This window comes from Oncorhynchus masou, chromosome 17, assembly GCF_036934945.1.
Source record: "Oncorhynchus masou masou isolate Uvic2021 chromosome 17, UVic_Omas_1.1, whole genome shotgun sequence".
NCBI lineage: Eukaryota > Metazoa > Chordata > Actinopteri > Salmoniformes > Salmonidae > Oncorhynchus > Oncorhynchus masou.
Window position 1 is genome coordinate 17,386,752 of NC_088228.1, and position 21,777 is coordinate 17,408,528.

The 21,777-nt window shown below is 43.7% G+C and overlaps 1 protein-coding gene across 1 annotated transcript in view; it reads left to right on the forward strand.

Moving 5' to 3' along the window:
* LOC135558632 (glypican-1-like) overlaps window positions 1-21,777 on the forward strand; it is a 144,011-nt gene that overhangs the window by 63,031 nt on the left and 59,203 nt on the right. Inside the window, exon 3 of the mRNA XM_064992581.1 lies at window positions 14,362-14,520. Coding sequence (XP_064848653.1) covers window positions 14,362-14,520 — 159 coding nt within the window. The remainder of the gene's footprint in view (window positions 1-14,361; window positions 14,521-21,777) is intronic.

The window sequence follows — 21,777 nt, forward strand, 5'->3', positions numbered from 1 at the left end:
CTTTAGGTAAATCCCAGGATTATTGGACCGTCTTTAGGTAAATCCCAGGATTATTGGACCGTCTTTAGGTAAATCCCAGGATTATTGGAACGTCTTTAGGTAAATCCCAGGATTATTGGATTGTCTTTAGGTAAATCCCAGGATTATTGGACCGTCTTTAGGTAAATCCCAGGATTATTGGACCGTCTTTAGGTAAATCCCAGGATTATTGGACCGTCTTTAGGTAAATCCCAGGATCATTGGACCATCTTTAGGTAAATCCCAGGATTATTGGACCGTCTTTAGGTAAATCCCAGGATTATTGGACCGTCTTTGGGTAAATCCCAGGATTATTGGACCGTCTTTAGGTAAATCCCAGGATCATTGGACCATCTTTAGGTAAATCCCAGGATCATTGGACCATCTTTAGGTAAATCCCAGGATTATTGGACCATCTTTAGGTAAATCCCAGGATCATTGGACCGTCTTTAGGTAAATCCCAGGATTATTGGACCGTCTTTAGGTAAATCCCAGGATTATTGGACCGTCTTTAGGTAAATCCCAGGATTATTGGACCGTCTTTAGGTAAATCCCAGGATTATTGGACCGTCTTTAGGTAAATCCCAGGATTATTGGATAATAAATGCAAAGAGTTTAGTAACCACTGCTTTAGTTTTTGCCTGGTTTGTTTTCTAATCCTCAATAGGACAATAGTGACGTCGTCATCATCTCCTCCCTGGTGATTTGGGTAGTTCCCTTAGCACTGACGTCAATCTGTCCAGCTGTGGAATATACACACTCTGGCACAACTCCCTGGATTAGGATTGTAATCCATGAGGGCATCAGTGCCCCCATGCACACACCACTGTAATATGAAAGTTATTGATGCAATAGCAATCTGAGATTACCAGAGACAATCAGACCAGTGATCAGTGAGGGTTACTTGTTAGAGATGAGGAATTATATGATCACAATGTCAACAGGTGTGTCCATACACTGTGGTATACATTTTAGTCGTCATCAGAAACCTTGTTGACATGGACTACTCAACCCTGTTATGGCCCTATTATGCCTTCTTAACCGTATACCAAACAGGTACAGACACATTATAGAACCATATGTGTCAGTGACTCAGTTAATGAACCCTGATTTATCATGATGCGTCTGTTTTGGGACTTAGTCAAGCCGGATCAACTAAGAGTGAGCAGTGTGTTCCCATGGGGTTATTTGTACCCTGTATTGCATTTGTGACCTTTATAGTTGTGAGTATGGGGGCAAAACTTTCCCAGATTTTCCAGAAATCTTGTTTGGAGGATTCACAAATGTCCTGCTTTTCCCTTAACATACAAGTAATCTTCCAAACAATCTTCCAACCAATATTCCATTCTTCCATTTCTGGAAAACCAGGGATTTTTTGGGAATGTTGCTGGAATTGTGCAATCCTATTTGTTGGTACAGTTCAGAGAGCTCCGAGAACTGATTTGTAATCAGTATCTGTGACAGCCCGTTTCTATGGCAACAGGTTGTTATTTTGTAAATCTCAGAGTAATTTGTCATGATGGGGCATCAGAGATATGGCACACTGAAGGACAAATACAACAGATTGCTTTTCCTGTTATTTGTAGATTCTTTGTCAAAAGATAGACAGATTCTTTTAAATGTTTGTCAAGAAGAGACATCCATTTTCAAATGTCTGGGCAATAGTCTTGAGCTATTCAGTGTCTGGAGGTTACAATAATGTACGCAATTTGCATAATTGGTTAAATATTGTAGCACTATATTTACAATTACTGTTAAAATCGTTTTTAGACAGCCTACTTGACTGGCCGTCTTCGGTGGTCCTTTCAAATATCAACTGGTCATTGCTTCATTGTGCAGTTCTCTTGGGTACTGCCCCCTCTGTTTTCTCTCTATCCCCTTCTCTTCTGTCCCTCCCTCTCATCTTCCCACTGACTCTTGTGTTAACCTCTGTCACAACGGCCCAGAACGATAATTGAGAGAATCCAGCAATGAACCCCTTTGAGTCTCTCTTTTTTTCCTGTCTTTAATTTCTCCCCACATCCCCCCTTTCTTTAAAAGCCCTGTCTGTCTGTTTCTGGCCAGGGTTTATCTGAGTGTGCGCAACATTATTCAGCTTCCCCCTATTGGCTTTTAATAGGAGTCTTCCTCCTGGTGGCCTGTGATAAATGAATGGCCTGAGAATTGCTCCCTGTTGAGAGGCTCTGTCAGTGTGTGTATGTGTCGAAGGAGGAAGTGACTTGGGGGAACACGGGAACACGTCCTCTCATAGGGGGTTAAGGGAGAGACATAAGGACATGGTAGACTGCTCTGCTGGGGTGTGAGTTGGGCTTTTAGTTTAGTTTATTAATTTGACCATTTAAAAAAAACAATCACACATAAAACTTGAAAAAGTCATACATGCACATGAGTAAAATCATGGAGGATAACACACAGTAAAGTCTGGGACTTATTTCCATTGTGGTCCTCTTTAGACAAGATGTCTAGACAAGATGGAACACAGTATGGCAGTGAAATGATAAAACAAAAACATAGAAGAAGAAAATCTCTCTCATCATTCCAGTTACATCATAAGGGTTATTCATATGGGCACAGAAGACATATTTTCACTTTATGTTTAAAGCTGCCCAGAGAAGACGCTGTTTTTATAGGCAGAGGCAACTCATTCCATTCTGAGGCTCCAGTACACAAGACAGTACCTTTCCCAGCATTACTCCTGAACCTGTATATGCACACCTCAGTAACACCTGATCTGGTGCTGTGATTGTGTGCATCCCTAACACGAGGAAAGTAATCACTTAGATATCTGGGCACAGGACCATAAATACTCCTATAAACCAAACCTAGTCTAATCTGGGACACCCTAGCCTCAACAGGCAGCCAGTTTAGTTCCTGAAAGCAGCTCCTGCTTATGTGAGTAAGTGGGCTCACCTTCAATACTACCCTGATCAGCTTATTCTGGGCTATCTGGAGCTTCCCCTTCATACGTTTAGATAAGCCCCCAAACCAGGAAGTACTAGCATTGTCAAAATGGCATTGAATGAGGGCAGTAGCTAGCACTTTCATAGAGTCCTTATCAAGCAGCTGGGACTTTTTAGCCCAAAACTTAGTCCTGGCATTAACCTTCCCTAGCACTTTATTGGCCATGCTCACACCACCCAAGCTTCCATCAAGGATACATCCCAAGGAGCTAACAGAGGTTTTAGTAGTCAGCACCCCGCCCCCTAATTCCACACTGATTTCAGAGGACCTACTCAATTTAGGTCTGGATCCAAAAATAATTGCCCCAGTTTTCCCTAAGTGCAGAGATAGCTTATTATCTCCAAGCCATTTGCTAATGTTAGTAAGCTCTGTGCTAATTATGCTCTCCAACATAGTTTTACTTTTGTGAGACACCAGAAGTGTAGAGTCATCCGCATAAAGAAAAAGACGGCAAGAACAAGCATCTTTCATATCGTTAATATACAATAAAAACAGCAGAGGCCCAAGCACGCTCCCCTGCGGAACGCCACAACTCATTGGTTTTGCCTGAGACAGTGAACCATTAAACTCTACTACTTGCTCCCTTCCTGATAAGTAGGACTTTACCCAGCCTAGAGGGATACTGCTTAACCCCAGTGCTTCTAGTTTGGAGATTAGGAGACAGTGGTTAACTGTGTCAAAGGCCTTCTGTAGCTTAACCCCAGCACCTCCAGTTTGGAGATTAGGAGACAGTGGTTAACTGTATCAAAGGCCTTCTGTAGGTCAAGCAGTACCATTCCACAGATATTTCCCTCATCACTCTCTTTCCTGTTGAAGTCAGTCAAGTCAAGTAGACATGAATCAGTGGAGTATGTTTTTCTAAAACCCGACTGAAAATCATACATTAGACCCTGTTTGTTAAAACCTCTTAGAGATCGGGCTACTTTTTCAACATTCTGTTAAAAATCGCGCAACATTTCAACGTCCTGCTACTCATGCCAGGAATATAGTATATGCATATGATTAGTATGTGTGCATAGAAAACACTCTGAAGTTTCTAGAACTGGTTCAATGGTGTCTGTGACTATAACAGAACGAGTTCCGTGGTCAAAATTGCCAGAAAACCTGGTCACTAAATCGACAGAGAAAAAATCAATCCGCCAGTCCATGTATTGTCTATTGGAAGGAAAAATACTTAAGGGTGAGATTACAGTTCCTATAGCTTCCACACGATGTCGCCAGTGTTGTGATTTTGATTCAACTAAATCGTTGGTCATCTGAGTAATAGCCACATCCGGTTGTCAAGTCCACAGCTGTAAAAGATGGAACCGGAAAAGTTGACTACGTTTCCCAAACTTGTGCCTATTGAATACAGATCGCTCCATGATCAATTTGATTGTTTATTAACGTTTAGTAATACCTAAAGTTGGATTACAGAAGTAGTTTGAAGTGTTTTGTCAAAGTTTATAGGCAACTTTTTTAATTTAAAAAAATAACTTCGCGTTTAAAAAATGTGTTTTTCCTGGATCTGATGGTCTTCATAAATGGACATTTTGGGTACACAAGGACCGATTTAATCGAAAAAAAGTCCCAATTGTGATGTTTATGGGACATATAGGAGTGCCAACAAAGAATCTCGTCAAAGGTAATGAATGTTTTATATTTTATTTCTGCGTTTTGTGTAGCGCCGGCTACGCTAATTCCTTTGTTTACGTCCCCTTCTGGTATTTCGGTCGTGTTGCCTGCTATCAGATAATAGCTACTCATGCTTTCGCCGAAAAGCATTTTACAAATCTGACTCATTGGCTAGATTCACAACGCGTGTAGCTTGAATTGAGTACCCTGCATGTGAATTTTAATGTACGTTTCAGTTTTAACGAGTGCTATTAGCATTTGGCGTAGCGCATTTGCATTTATTGTTGGCAGGGGGTGCGGTTGCGTCCCGGGTGGGCCAGACAGGTTAACATATTCATACATTGTACATGTACAACTCTTTCCAGGATATTTGATGTTTCACAGAGGGTAGATACAGGCCTATAATTCCCAGGGTCAGACTTTATCCCCTTCTTATACAGAGGTATAACTTTAGCTTGTTTCATGTCCCTGGGAAAGGTACCTTGTTCAAGAGAGAGATTAACAATATGCGTTTGCTCAGGTGACCAGTCAATTTTACCCACTTCCTCCCTAAACTTTTCATCACAGTATTTTTTGAGTCCTCTGATTCAAACGGTTTTGTGACACTTAAATGCATATTTAAAAATCCTTGTGCAAAATGTAATAAAATGATCACTGATTCCATAGACTATTACTCCACTCTGCGATATTTTAGATTTATCAGACACCAATATTTAGTGAATCGTACTTTGCAATGTTTCACATATCCTGGTGGGATCTTTTAGGATCTTCAACAGGGAATCATTACAGTTTGACAACACAATTTCAAGACCTTCATAGAATGCATTTTGATTGGGCGGCCTGTAACACACCCCCAACAAAATCGTCTTGTATTGGGAAGGCAACAGAGGACAACAGAGTAATTACAAACAGATGAACAGTCACAAACAGATTAATCCAACCATGCCTCAGTAAATCAGAAGACACCCCCCTCTGATTTGCAAACCAACAGGCGTATCTCATCGATCTTCGGTCGTAGGCTTCTGACGTTAAAGTGCACAAAATGTAAGCCCTTCTACCCAAAGACCTCATTGAATTCCCGATCCACTTGTAACTCACCTCCCACTGTGCTGCCATCTTCCCACTCTACTGCCTCCGGTGACCTCTCTGCTGCCATGGAGCACCCCTCCCCAAGTGCCACTCCATCATCCTCACCACCGTGTCCCCCGTCACTCGCCTCTGGTGGCCTCCGCTCTGCTGGGGACCCCCTCCTCCTCCAGTGCACTCTCCACCCTCGGTAAGACCTCTGGTCCCACTCCACCTTCAATGCTCACGCACCCCGCAGGTGCAGCACACCGACAGCAACGGTAAGCTTCAATGACCCCATGTCCAAAGCTAGAATCGCTGCATTTTAGATGAATCCACTGCGCGCATTCCAAACATACCACATCTTTGCTGTTACTCTTCATCCACCGTTCGCAAGAGGAGGATGGGTACATAGGCTGTTTGATGGGGTTCATGATAAAGTGAGGTCCAGGGCATTGATGGATATCACCTGATAAGAGAAGGCATAGAGTTATTATAAGATCTCCACCATTAATTAGAGATTTCAGACTGGCTTTTGATGATTGTTTTGGTTTGTGCCAAGGTGCCATGAAAGTTTGGTATATAACATTCCTTCCTGGGTGCTGGGTGCCATCAAAAGTGTTTGCATGACTGAGAAGTTGCTGAAAATATACTATTATTTCATCTAGATTGCAGATGCAATTATTTCTTGTGACATTTTAAACAAACACATAAAGTAAAAGTGCTGCCACCATGCTGAACCTGCCAGTAGCAGGGCTGACTGGTGCACCTGGTGGCCAGTTTCCACGGAATCTCCCAACGTCCTCAGACATGCACGGACGTGGAATACTGATTTGTTTCATGGGTGACCTGGCTGGAGCTGCAGCCTTTCAGCAGTGTGTGTGTGTGTGTGTGTGTGTGTGTGTGTGTGTGTGTGTGTGTGTGTGTGTGTGTGTGTGTGTGTGTGTGTGTGTGTGTGTGTGTGTGTGTGTGTGTGTGTGTGTGTGTGTGTGTTCGTTTTGTTGTTGTTGTTACACGAAACATAAATAATGTACACATGTGGCACAACATCTTTGTGATTATTCCTCCAAACCTATAAATAATTAAGAAGGAAAGTCAGTTCCTTTGGAACCCTCCTTTTTTGAGTCATACCATATGCCCTTTTTCTCATTTCCTCATTTCCCCTGTGCATTCTGAAAGACTAATACCGCCGCCTCCAAAATAACATGACCTACCAACTAACAGAGAGCTCTACCAATACCTCCAACTCTCAGTGTGCTCTGAAAGGTAATCATGTTCATAGGATAATATTACAAGAGAGTAGACTATCGATACTTCTCATCTGAAAGGTGTTTCCACTAGACTAATATTATGTGTTCTTCAGTTAGAAGACGGTTGTGATTGCCAGTGTTCTCTGTGAAGGAAATGGGGTGTGAGTGATGACTGACGAGGAGGGGACGGAGAGGACCGTTAAAGAACGCTGCTTCCTCAATCTGCTTTATCGTCTGATTGAAAGTGTTTTGGCTGGGTCACACACACACACACACACACACACACACACACACACACACACACACACACACACACACACACACACACACACACACATTGATGTGTGTGTGTGCCAAAATGTTTGGCTTTAACAGTTGAGGTTCAGCACAGCAGATTAATATCTTTGATCAGTAAAACTGTTGGGCTTTTACAGTTTTTAACAATCACTTTGGCACTAATTTCAGGACCTTGTGGTCATTTTTCAAAACTCTAGACACAAAACTCAAAACGGTCATCACTTGTAACACAGGCTGTCCAATGTTCAAAACATTGCATTGTGCATTCATATCTTTAAAGAAACCTTGCACTTGCAGAATCATTGGTTCAAATAACTCATTTATCATGAAATACCATAGGAACATTCATTTAGATCACCCACACACAAGATACCGATAGTTTCACTGTGTCATTGTTCGTACAATCATTAAATATTGTAGTACAAAATATGTGATAGATGTTTCATTATGCTACTATACGTAAATACATCACTGTAAAAGTAGAGAATACTACAGACACAGTGGAATCATTGAACAAAATATGAACATAGGTTTCTTTGAATCAAAGCAAAAATAATTAGCAACAAAAAAAGAAAAAACAGTTTAAGGTCAACTGCAGGTTCCTCACCTGGCTTACTGTAAAACATCACTGCAGTGTTCCTCACCTGGCTTCCTGTAAAACATCACTGCAGTGTTCCTTACCTGGCTTACTGTAAAACATCACTGCAGTGTTCCTCACCTGGCTTACTGTAAAACATCACTGCAGTGTTCCTCACCTGGCTTACTGTAAAATATCACTGCAGTGTCCCTCACCTGGCTTACTGTAAAACATCACTGCAGTGTTCCTCACATGTCTTATTGTAAAACATCACTGCAGTGTTCCTCACCTGGCTTACTGTAAAACATCACTGCAGTGTTCCTCACCTGGCTTACTGTAAAACATCACTGCAGTGTTCCTCACCTGTCTTACTGTAAAACATCACTGCAGTGTTCCTCACCGGGCTTACTGTAAAACATCACTGCAGTGTTCCTCACCTGGCTTACTGTAAAACATCACTGCAGGTTCCTCACCTGACTTACTGTAAAACATCACTGCAGTGTTCCTCACCTGGCTTACTGTAAAACCTCACTGCAGTGTTCCTCACCTGTCTTACTGTAAAACATAACTGCAGGTTCCTCACCTGACTTGCTGTAAAACATCACTGCAGTGTTCCTCACCTGGCTTACTGTAAAACATCACTGCAGTGTTCCTCACCTGACTTACTGTAAAACATCACTGCAGGTTCCTCGCCTGGCTTACTGTAAAACATCACTGCAGTGTTCCTCACCTGGCTTACTGTAAAATATCACTGCAGTGTCCCTCACCTGGCTTACTGTAAAACATCACTGCAGTGTTCCTCACATGTCTTATTGTAAAACATCACTGCAGTGTTCCTCACCTGGCTTACTGTAAAACATCACTGCAGTGTTCCTCACCTGGCTTACTGTAAAACATCACTGCAGTGTTCCTCACCTGTCTTACTGTAAAACATCACTGCAGTGTTCCTCACTGGGCTTACTGTAAAACATCACTGCAGTGTTCCTCACCTGGCTTACTGTAAAACATCACTGCAGGTTCCTCACCTGACTTACTGTAAAACATCACTGCAGTGTTCCTCACCTGGCTTACTGTAAAACCTCACTGCAGTGTTCCTCACCTGTCTTACTGTAAAACATAACTGCAGGTTCCTCACCTGACTTGCTGTAAAACATCACTGCAGTGTTCCTCACCTGGCTTACTGTAAAACATCACTGCAGTGTTCCTCACCTGACTTACTGTAAAACATCACTGCAGGTTCCTCGCCTGGCTTACTGTAAAACATCACTGCAGTGTTCCTCACCTGGCTTACTGTAAAATGCTTACTGTAAAACATCACTGCAGTGTTCCTCACCTGGCTTACTGTAAAACATCACTGCAGTGTTCCTCACCTGGCTTACTGTAAAAAGCAAAACAAAAGATTGATTACTGTACTTCTATATTTCCATCAACCCTGTCTTGTGGATTTGGCCACAGGTTCTCATCCACATCACAATGGATGTTTTCATTAGCCAAACATCTTGGGAAGAATCTTCGGGTGAATCCAGGCCTGACACTGATCTGCCGTGATGTTATTACATGCGTCATCCATGGCCTGGAGAAGGGCGGCTTGTTCGTGAAGGCGCCTATCATATACCTTCCATCTCCATGTGGAGACCAATTCCTCAATCGGGTTTAGGAAAGGAGAGTATGGGGGTAAGCACAGGGTGGTAAATTATGGATGGGCCTGTAACCATTCTTGCACCATTTGAGCATGGTGGAACCTGACATTATCCCACACAATGACATAGGTCATGCCATCAGCTCTACAGACCTGATTTAGCTCATCAAGGAAGGTTACATTCGAACAGCGAATCATTTGGCTGTCTGCAACTCAATATATAGAGTATATAGTGTAGGGAGCTTTAGATGTTGTTCGAACAAACATTAGAATAGGCAAGATGAGTAATCTAAGCAACTTTGACCGTGGTATGATTGTTGATGCCACACATGGTGATTCCAGCATCTCAGAAACAGCTGCCTTCCTGGGATTTTTACACACTACAGTCTCTAGAGTTTACAGAGAATGGTGTGATAAACAAAACACATTCAGTGAGCGGCAGTTCTGTGGGAAAAACACCTTGTTAATGAGAGAGGTCAGAGGAGAATGTCCAGACGCATTCAAGCTAACAGAAAGGCCACAAATGCTCAAATAACAGCTGTTTAAAACAGTGGTGTGCAGAAGGGCATCTCTTAACGTACAACACCGTGAATAATTCAGGCTGTTGTGGAGGCAAAAGGGGGTCCTACCCTGTACTAGATAGGTGTACCTAATAAAGTGGCTGGGGAGTGTACAGTAATATCAAATCTGAAAACATGGTCTGGAAAAGTAGTACATGGGACCATAGAGACAGTGATAAAGAATGATGATGAAATATTACATCCATAGAAAATGTAGTCCAATTGATTCATTGGTGGTAATTGGTGTCAATGGATCTCGTTATCCTGAAACTTTCATGATCTAAACATGGAATATTGTTTGTCAGTTTCCACAAAACTATACATTAAGAGCAATGCAACAGTTACTTATCATTTTGAGCAGTTGTATCAGTTGATATTTAGATCATTGTAATGAAATGAGTAGACAGTCATCTCAGATGTGTGAATTGCATTTTGAAATGGCAATACTTTGATGTTAAGTTGTGTCATTTTGAACAGGTGATTTTAGTTCAATGAACAAATGATCTTAGATTTATGTGTATTGTATCCAAGCAATTGGAAAATAGTGTTAGAGTTTTCAAAAATTTGCATTTTGATCATTGGTTGTGAGTTTTGTGTCTAGAGTTTTGAAAAATTACATCATGGTTCTGAAATTAGTGCCAAAGTGATTGTAAAATTCTCCTCCACATTCCCCTAAACATACACACCCTTCCAGAAGGCGGTTGTGTAAACATACACACCCTTCTGAAGACACACCATGTGATTCTAAATGGACACTATTGGACGCCTGAAAGAAAATCACTATAACTAACACTCTGTGTGTTCACTAAGTCATACTCACTGTGTGACATTGTGTAATAGACTGTCATTGATCAGTGTGCAGCCGGTGTTACTCAATCGACAAGCAGTCTCTGCTTATCAGACCCAGTGTGCGTGTGTGTGTGTGTATTAGTGCTCCAACTTACTTAGCTCAGATGTCCTTCATACAGCAGGCACACTGAGCTGGAAGAAATGGCTGGTCCAGGCAGGTATTTAGAAAGACTGCCCCCCCCCCACCACCACCACCACCACCACCACCACACAACCTTCCCTTCACACACTCATGTGTCAGAGAGATGAGTGTATGAGTCTGTTGTGGTCTTGATGTAATTGCAGTGACATGGTGAGATCAGGGCTGCTCCATGTCCCTGTACCGTCCACATTGACCTGTTCTCCTCTCCCTCAAATTGACAATCCTGGCTAGTAGACACACTGACAACGGACTGATGAGTCACTTCAGCACTATTTACACACACACTGTGGCAACAACACACACACACACACACACACACACACACACACACACACACACGCACGCACGCACGCGCACGCGCACGCACGCACACACGCACACACACACACACACACACACACACACACACACACACACACACACACACACACACACACACACACACACACACACACACACACACACACACACACACACACACACACACACACACATACAGAGAGAGATACTCAATGACATATACTTGCCAACACATTCAATCACATGGACACACAAGTCAAACTCAAGGACCCCCACACATAGATCGATGCAGTGCACACCATACGCAGACACAACTGTACAAACACCCCCACACACGCATATCGATTAATGGCAGGCTACATTTAAATGAGTGCAAAATGTTTGGCTTTAACAGTTGAGGTTCAGCACAGCAGATTAATATCTTTGATCAGAAAAACAGTTGGTCTTTTATTCTCCTCCACATTCCCCTCAGTGGGTGAACATACACACCCTTCTGAAGACACACCATGTGATTATAATGTGCACAACATCCTATTCACTGTGTAACGTTGTGGAATAGACTATCATTGATCACTGTGCAGCCAGTTGGTACGCAATCGACAAGCAGTCTCTATCCTAGTCCCGGAGCAGTACAATCATAGCACTGTCACTCTGTGTGTGTGTGTGTGTGTGTGTGTGTGTGTGTGTGTGTGTGTGTGTGTGTGTGTGTGTGTGTGTGTGTGTGTGTGTGTTCGTACGTTCCCTTTTGAAAGGACATTGAATAAGATGTCCAGTAATTTAAGAGTTGGTCAGTCTGCAGTCGGACCTCTCTCTCCCCTAGACAACTCAGCAATATGATCTGTATACAAATGTTTTTCTTTGTTAGTTACAGCCCACGCTCTCCATCTCACCGTGGCAAGGATCGAGCAGCCATCAAAGTATGTGTGTGCGAGAGCGAGAGAGATAGTGTGTGTGTGTCAGAAGCTTAATACTGCCTCTTAAAAAGGGGAATGTAATTAAACAGTGTAAGGACGTTGGCTCCATCTGACTGTACTCTTATTGTGTGTGTGGGTAGACGTGAAGATGTTTGGAATGAGGTAAAGAATCTCTTCAGAATCTATTCGGTTGAATCGTTCAAATATTCACTTGATTTTTAATTGGCTGATAACTGTTCCCCATCTCCACACTGTGTGAGGCCTGTGTGAATGTTTGCAGAAGGTTTATTTGCCTAATGCCAAATAGCAACAAGGTGTATAATTAAGCAACAAGGCCTGAGAGGGGTGTGGTATATGACCAATATACCACGGCTAATGGCTGTTCTTATCCAAGACGCAACATGGAGTGCCTGGTTACAGTCCTTAGCCATCGTATATTGGCTATATACTTCAAACCCCCGAGGTGCCTTATTGCTATTATAAACTGGTTACCATCTTAATTAGAGCGGTAAAAATATACAGTGAGAGAAAAAAGTATTTGATCCCCTGCTGATTTTGTACGTTTGCCCACTGACAAAGAAATGATCAGTCTATAATTTTAATGGTAGGTTTATTTGAACAGTGAGAGACAGAATAACAACAACAAAATCCAGAAAAACGCACGTCAAAAATGTTATACATTTATTTGCATTTTAACGAGGGAAATAAGTATTTGATCCCCTCTTAATCAGAAAGATTTCTGTCTCCCAGTCTTTTATACAGGTAGCGAGCTGAGATTAGGAGCACACTCTTAAAGTCAATATTGTAGACCTACACAAGGCTGGAATGGGCTACAAGACCATCGCCAAGCAGCTTGGTGAGAAGGTGACAACAGTTGGTGTGATTATTCGCAAATGGAAGAAACACAAAAGAACTATCAATCTCCCTCGGCCTGAGGCTCCATGCAAAATCTCACCTCGTGGAGTTGCAATGATCATGAGAGCGGTGAGGAATCAGCCCAGAACTACACGGGAGGATCTTGTCAATGATCTCAAGGCAGCTGGGACCATAGTCACCAAGAAAACAATTGACATAACGCCGTGAAGGACTGAAATCCCGCAAGGTGCCCCTGCTCAAGAAAGAACATATACATGCCGTCTGAAGTTTGCCAATGAACATTGAATGATTCAGAGAACAACTGGGTGAAAGTGTTGTGGTCAGATGAGACCAAAATTGAGCTCTTCGTCATCAACTCAACTCGCTGTGTTTGGAGGTGGAGGAATGCTGCCTATGACCCCAAGAACACCATCCCCACCGTCAAACATGGAGGTGGAAACATTATGCTTTGGGGGTGTTTTTCTGCTAAGGGGACAGGACAACTTCACCGCATCAAAGGGACGATGGATGGGGCCATGTACCGTCAAATCTTGGGTGAGAACCTCCTTCCCTCAGCCAGGGCATTGAAAATGGGCCGTGGATGGGTATTCCAGCATGACAATGACCCAAAACACACGGCCAAGGCAACAAAGGAGTGGCTCAAGAAGAAGCACATTAAGGTCCTGGAGTGGCCTAGCCAGTCTCCAGACCTTAATCCCATAGCAAATCTGTGGAGGGAGCTGAAGGTTTGAGTTGCTAAATGTCAGCCTCGAAACCTTAATGACTTGGAGAAGATCTGCAAAGAGGAGGGGGACAAAATCCCTCCTGAGATGTGTGCAAACCTGGTGGCCAACTACAAGAAACGTCTGACCTCTGTAATTGCCAACAAGGGTTTTGCCACCAAGTACTAAGTCATGTTTTGCAGAGGGGTCAAATACTTATTTCCCTCATTAAAATGTAAATCAATTTATAACATTTTTGACGTGCGTTTTTCTGGATTTTTGTTGTTGTTATTCTGTCTCTCACTGTTCAAATAAACCTACCATTAAAATTATAGACTGATCATTTCTTTGTCAGTGGGCAAACGTACAAAATCAGCAGGGGATAAAATACTTTTTCCCCTCACTGTATGTTTTGTCATACCTGTGGTATACGGTCTAATATACCACGGCTGTCAGGTAATAAGTATGCAGAGCTCGAACCACCCAGTTAATAATATGTCAACTACGTCCGTAAACTACTTCAAAGAGCGATGCATTCATTTCAAGGCTAGAGTTAAGGGTTTCCTAAACTACTCTCTCCTGTCTCTCCCTCCTCTAGGAGAGCACCTGAGGATCTGTCCCCAGGGCTACACGTGTTGCACCAGTGTCATGGAGGACAGCCTATCCAATCTGAGTCGCACAGAGATGGAGGGCATGATCAGAGATGCTGGACGGGCCCTGCAAGCCTCCCTCAATGGACAGTACAAAGTCTTCGATGGTGAGTGGGGGATTGAGGAAGGGAGGGAGGGGGAAGGATGGAGGGGGTCGGAAGAGAGGGGAGACAGAGAGAGATGGAAGGTCTGATCATAGAGGCTGGATGAGCCCCGCAAGCCTCCCTCAATGGACAGTACAAGGTCTTTGATGGAGAGTACTGCAGGACACAGGGAGGAATGGAGGGAGGAAGGCAGGCAGAGAGACGGACGGAGGACCGGAGGGAGGCTGGCAGGGAGACAGAGGGAGGAATGGAGGGAGGCAGGCAGGCAGGAAGACAGAGGGAGGAATGGAGGGTGGCAGGCAGGGAGACAGAGGGAGGAATGGAGGGAGGCAGGCAGGGAGACAGAGGGAGGAATGGAGGGAGACAGAGGGAGGAATGGAGCCAGGCAGGGAGAAAGAGGGGGGACTGGAGGGAGACAGAGGGAGGAGGGAGGCAGGCAGGGAGACAGGGGGAGGGAGGCAGGCAGGGAGACAGGGAGACAAAGGGAGGGAGGCAGGCAGGCAGGGAGGCATAGGGAGGACTGGAGGGAGGCAGGCAGGTAGGGAGACAGGCAGGTAGACAGAGGGAGTACTGGAGGGAGGCAGGCAGGGAGACAGGGAGACGAAGGGAGGGAGGCAGGCAGGCAGGGAGACAGCGGGAGGTAGGCAGGGAGACAGGGAGACAGAGGGAGGTAGGCAGGGAGACAGGGAGACAGCAGGAGGCAGGCAGGGAGACAGGGAGACAGAGGGAGGTAGGCAGGGAGACAGGGAGACAGCGGGAGGTAGGCAGGGAGACAGGGAGACAGCGGGAGACAGGCAGGGAGACAGGGAGACAGCGGGAGGCAGGCAGGGAGAGAGAGAGGGAGGGAGACAGAGGGATGGAGGGAGACAGGGGGAGAGAGGGAGGGAGACAGACGGAGGGAGAGAGGGATGGAGGGAGACAGAGGGAGAGATGGAGGGAGACAGAGGGAGACAGAGGGAGGGAGAGAGGGAGGGACAGACAGAGGGATGGAGAGAGGGAGGGAGGGAGACAGAGGGAGGGTCAGACAGACAGACAGATAGACAGACAGAGGTTGAGAGGAAGAGGAAACCCTCTCTCCTTCCTTCCCCCCTCATCTCCATTATGTCTAACAGTCCTCTGTAAACTCTGCTCTTATCAGTGCGCGTTGGTTAACCAAGACGAGGCTCGTGGTGTGTGTGTGTGTGTGTGTGTGTGTGTGTGTGTGTGTGTGTGTGTGTGTGTGTGTGTGTGTGTGTGTGTGTGTGTGTGTGTGTGTGTGAAAGTAATAGAGAGAAGAGAGGATTGTCGGGGGTCTTTGAAGGCATATATATGTGTGCATGTGTATGCATGTGTTTGTGTATTAGCTTGCATTCATGTGCCTGTATGTCTATGTACGTGTCTGTACACAAATACAATGAGTTTATCACTGTGAGCTATTTCCTGTGGAACCATAGTGTCAGAAGTCCCTTTATTTCAGGGAGAGTGTTTTTCATTGCGCATGCTGCATGTAGTCCAGACAGAACAGCTGGGCTGTCTCCATCTCCACTCCCTCTATCCCTCTGTTCCAACCATCTCTCCATACACAACACACTTCACACATCATCCCTTGCTTTTCCTCTCCTCCGCCTACTGAAGTCTCTCTAAACCATCAGTCTCAAGTCCCAGAGTATGTCATAATCTGCTTTTGTCCTTTGGAGGGAAATCCATGTCTCCACGACGTGAAGGATCACAAGTACACACACACACTCCGGAGTTCACCACAGCTTCAGAGTGTGTGTGAGAAGATAATATTGCTTTAATCCTTCTTGATTGATGGGGAATCTCACACATGTAGTGTAGAGTACAGCGGTGACCTAACCTTAAGCTCCCTAAATTACACACTGTACAGAGAGCACGAGAGCAGTATCAATATACTGTACTATATTGTCATAGCCACTCACAATTTATGTTTGAGAAGTGGGGGTCTATTAGTGTAGCATGTACAGTATACATACCAATGTATGATATCATGTCATTTGAATATTAAATGCATTGATATCATACTATGTTATATACATTCATCATTACTGTACGTTTAATGTACAGTTGTGTGTTTATTTTTAGTGAGGGTGAATGTTACGCTGTTCTGTGACTCAGGGCATAGGGGAAAGACTGGTCCCAGATTGAAGTGATTCGAATGCGCAGTGATTGGAACATTGATGATTATTTACGTTTAATGATACACTACAGTCTGTTCCAGTCGATATGGGGTGACTAAGCATCTGTCTCTGTGCTCTACTCGTTCCCCTGGCTGATTGGGATTGAGCTGTCGTCTGGATCTGTGATCTGCTTGTCAGCCTGACCTTTCTGGCCTCATACTGATTAGAGGCTGAGTGACGTCTGTTTACTGTACAATCTGCTATCATTCTCTCTCGCTCATTCTCTCTCGGCCCACTCTGCCCAGAGTGTTGAAGCAATGCCACAGCAGCATTGGGCTCATTTCACAGACAACCTGTCCAAAACATACAAATACACACACACACACACACACACACACACACACACACACACACACACACACACACACACACACACACACACACACACACACACACACACACACACACAGAAACACACACAGAAACACACACAGAAACACACACACACACACACACACACACACACACACACACACACACACACACACTGAAACACACCACACACGGCCCATCCAAGACACACAAACACTTTCTCTGTGTGTTTATGTGCTTTAGAAGTATCTGGAAGGCACAGCTCATTCACAGTCACACAGTGGTGATTAACAACAGAGAGCACACAGAAACGCTCCGTCAAGCATCACTCACTCAGCTATGTAAACACACTAACGATGTGCTTCAAACAGACACACACACCCAAGCATGGATGCACACTCACACACACGCCCACACATGATTGCATGCATGGAAACACAGGCAAGTGTGCACACACACAGGCACACACTCAAAAATGATGCATCACAATTGTTATACTTTAAGATGCACTATGCAGAAATCGCGCAGCCATTTCCTGGTTGCTAAAATTTTTATATTTCACCTAATTTCAGTTTCTGTCAGAAAACAAGCAGTCATTGTGTATAGAATCATTGTACCGCTGTGAAATATATTTTCCAGAAGCAAAATATTGTATATTCAGCTATTTGAAGCTGGTGTACAAAACCGAAAGTAAAAGTGGCAAAAACAAAACTTCAGAAGGGGAGGCATAGAAATAGCACACATAGAACAGATCTACCTCTTCTTAGACTTTCAACTGGAATGAATGATCTACACCTCACATTTCTTTGTGAATTTGGTTGGTTACATATTGTAGCTTTAAAGTATGATTTATTTTAATCAATTTAAAATAGACAACAACCTACAGTTATCAAACTTACGATACTTACTGATCCTCCCTTTTTAGGGGTGGCAGGTTGCCTAGTGGTTAGAGCGTTGGGCCAGTAACCAAAAGGTTAGTCCCTGAGCTGACAAGGTAAAAATCTGTCATTCTGCCACTGAACAAGGCAGTTAACCCACTGTTCCTAAGCTGTCATTGTAATTAAGAAGTTGTTCTTAACTGACTTGCCTAGTTAAATAAAGATAACATATATATTTTTTAAATTATTTTTATCTTAATACTACTTCTACTAAAAACATCAGAGATTTCCAGGAAGTTCATCTCTGCAGCCAACCCCAACACCCCTGGAATGGATTCCAGTTTCTTCATCTCTTCATCAGAAAATAACCACGGGTCCCCCGAGCTCACATGTTGCTTGTAGAACTCCCTCCTTACGTTCCTGTAAAACTCCATCTTGCGCCTCATGTCCATGTGCTTGTGGAACAGACGCTATTTCTCCTGCTCAGGCAGGTGCTGGTTGTGGTAGCTAGATATCTGAGAAACTCGGGAGGACCTGACCTAAAGTCACACATAAACCCAGTTCTACTGTAGATGTACCTAAGTGCATTCTTAACATGGATTCTTGAGAACTACACCAAATTAAGCAATTCACTTTTTGATTCTTACCATTGATGAGGACAGGAAGTTACTGTGCCATCCATGGTAGAGACGTGAAATTATTTGAAGAAGCTCATTGTTGAAAAATGTACAATCTTGGATAGCAGAAGCAAGTTACATAACTAGGTTTGGGGTTGTTCCCACAAAACTAAGTTTCAAATCAATATGACCTACAGTGACTATCAAAAAAACATTCTAACTTTCAACATTCTACTACAGTTGCTATTTTCAATTATGATGTCATCATATTCAATTGTAAGTGTATTAATATGAATTTTTTTGAAAAATAATGGATTTTAATTCAATGTTGTTGTCTTATCAACCCCAAAATTAGAAATGCAAACATTCTACCAACTTTTGCTTTGGTTGATTTTGTATTTGTATGATTCAGAATTACCATGACAACGAAAAAGAGTGAAATTAATCAGTGTGATGTGCATTATCATGTAAAATCACTTTTACATTGAATCCATCATATAAATATTCATATATTTACACACACACACACACACACACACACACACACACACACACACACACACACACACACACACACACACACACACACACACACACACACACACACACACACACACACACACACACACACACACACACACTAAATCTGAGCTCTATTTAAAGTCCACTCAAACGATCAGTACATCAAAGCAGCAGCGTTAAGTCCGTGTTAGTTGAGGTTGAATTCATGTGGGGATTGCAGTCTATACACCAGATGAATGATGGATGTCAGAATTTGGTTTGTTGTGTTTTGATGAGTTTGTTGTGGTCTGCATGTCAAATTAACGTTGTTTTCTTTGAATTGATTGTTTTTGTGTTGTGTTCTTTCAAAATTCATGTTTGTTAGCATAACTGGATCCCCCTTGTGTACAGCCCTGTCCACTCTGTCTTGTGACCTCCAGTCAGGCCTTCTCTCACAATCTGTGTCCTCTCCTGTTCTCCACCAAAGTGCTTTTTGCATCCGTGGATTGTGTGTGCGTGTCACTATTTTCAACATTCCAATGCATCATTCCTAGACATCTTCAACCTCCCCCACCTCACCTTTCTCCTCTCTCCTTCCTTCATTCCACCCCCTTCTGTAAAAACAAGTGTTTAACCCCACCTGAACATTGATCAGTCACCCCTATCTCCTCCCTCCGTTCCTTCACCTCACATCACTGAGCATCAGATGGAGACAGCAGGATAAGAGTCAGAGGGATGAGAGAGAGGGGGAGGGAGAAGTGTGAGATGGTCAGATGTAAACCATCTGTTAATGAGCATCTGTTCTTAAGACGGGAGAAGTGGAGCGATGGAGGGCTGTTAATCGAAGGGTGATACGCCACGTTAAACACAGTATCCCAGCTCACCATAGTTACCACTGTGGACATATTCGACCGTGTGGATGGACATGTCCCTACTTGTCCAGCTGTACCCTCCCATTATTTGACTGTCTATTGGAATGGACAGAGTGGTAGCTGTGCCTTCCAATTACAACTAAAGACGTATTTGGATGTGCAAAGGGTATGAATTATCCTGTTCCCAGAACTGCTATGGCCATAGTCATTTTGTTGAATGTATTGCGAAATGCATTCATTTTGTGGGTTTCAGGGATTTTCACTTGTGGGCGTTTTGTATAGCTTGCAGTAGAGTTTATCACTTGCTTGCTGTGGTGATGGTTATGTGGTTAAAGGGATACTGCGATATTCTGCAGTTGTGCCGTTGTTCTACTTACCCATGAGTCAGTTGAAGTCGTGGACATACAAATGGTCTCCGCAAGTTCCACTGACTCTGGGTGATCTTGCTGTATCCTTTTAAGTTGCAGGAGTGTTGATGGAGAAGTGTACAAGTGTGTAAGTATACTAGTCAGTGTCTATGTGACTTCTGCCCTACTAGTCCCCTTAGCTGGAGTCTCTCCCATCTACATCTGGGTGTGTTTAGCTGGGTGTGGGCCTGTACCATGTGGCTAAGTGTAGGGTGTTACTGTCCCAACCGGGAAAGGCAGGCAGGCCTTTATAGACCCAGGGACTGTGGAAGCTGTAACTCACAGTTAAGAGTATTAACTCACTAAGTTTAGGAGAACTGAACATGTAAAATATTGTGTGTGTGTGTGTGTTTAACAACCAATAAGCACCTGGCCAAGGACAACATTTTAAAATAAACATGTTAAGAGCTTACGTGTGTGTTTACAGCACACATCCATCCCTGTTTTTTTTTTATCTCTATAAACACAAATCGAGAGACATAGGATTCGTCAGGCCAGGACATAGATATCTGTTGAATAGATCTGCACAGAAGCCTGAGCTTAGCCAAACCTCTAAATCTTCATAAATGAGAGGTTTATCATATTTTCCCTTTACAACCCTGGATAAAGCAGATTTTCTGCCTGGTCTGACGGGGAAAAAAAGATTGTGGCGACGTGGAGACAAAGGGGTGTGTGTGTGTGTGTGGACTGAGGAGCTGCTAACAGTGGGAAGGTAAGGACAGGGGTCAGCTGCCCACTGAAAGGTGGAGCTATGGGAGGAAAGAAAGATAGGAAGACAAGGAGAGAGAAAGAAAGAGAGTAGAGTAGATTATGAAAGAGTGCAGGTGAGAAAATGAGACTGAGTCGGAGTGACAGTGACAGTGAAGGCTATATGACAAACACCGGAAGAATAGATAAGAGTTTGAGAGGAGAGAGAGACAGGGATAAAAGAGAACGGGGGAGAGAGAGAGAAACATAGAGAGAGAGAGAGAAAGGGAGAGAGAGAGAAAGAGAGAGCGAGGGAAAGAGAAAGAGAGAAAAGAATGAGAAAGGGAAAGGGAGAGAGAGAGAGGTGGGAGGGTAGAGGTCAAAGAGAATGTTAAGTAATGACACCTGAGGTAGAAGTGTTGGATGGCTGGCAGGTGTGCCAGACAGAAGGTGCCATTATCCTGGCAGGTGGTGGAAGGGCTAATGGTGTCATGCCTGCCCACTGGGCACAAACGTCAATTCAACATTTATTCCACATTGGCTTAACCTCAAAATTACGTGGAAACAACGTTGATTCAACCAGTGTGTGGTATCTAGACGGCACCGTGTGTGTGTGACAGAGAGAAAGTGTGCATGCTTGTGAACCTGGCTCTCTGAACAGAAGCACACACACACACACACACACACACACACACACACACACACACACACACACACACACACACACACACACACACACACACACACACACACACACACACACACACACACACTCCCCAGTATCACTAGCCGGTGGGTTATTGCCTTGT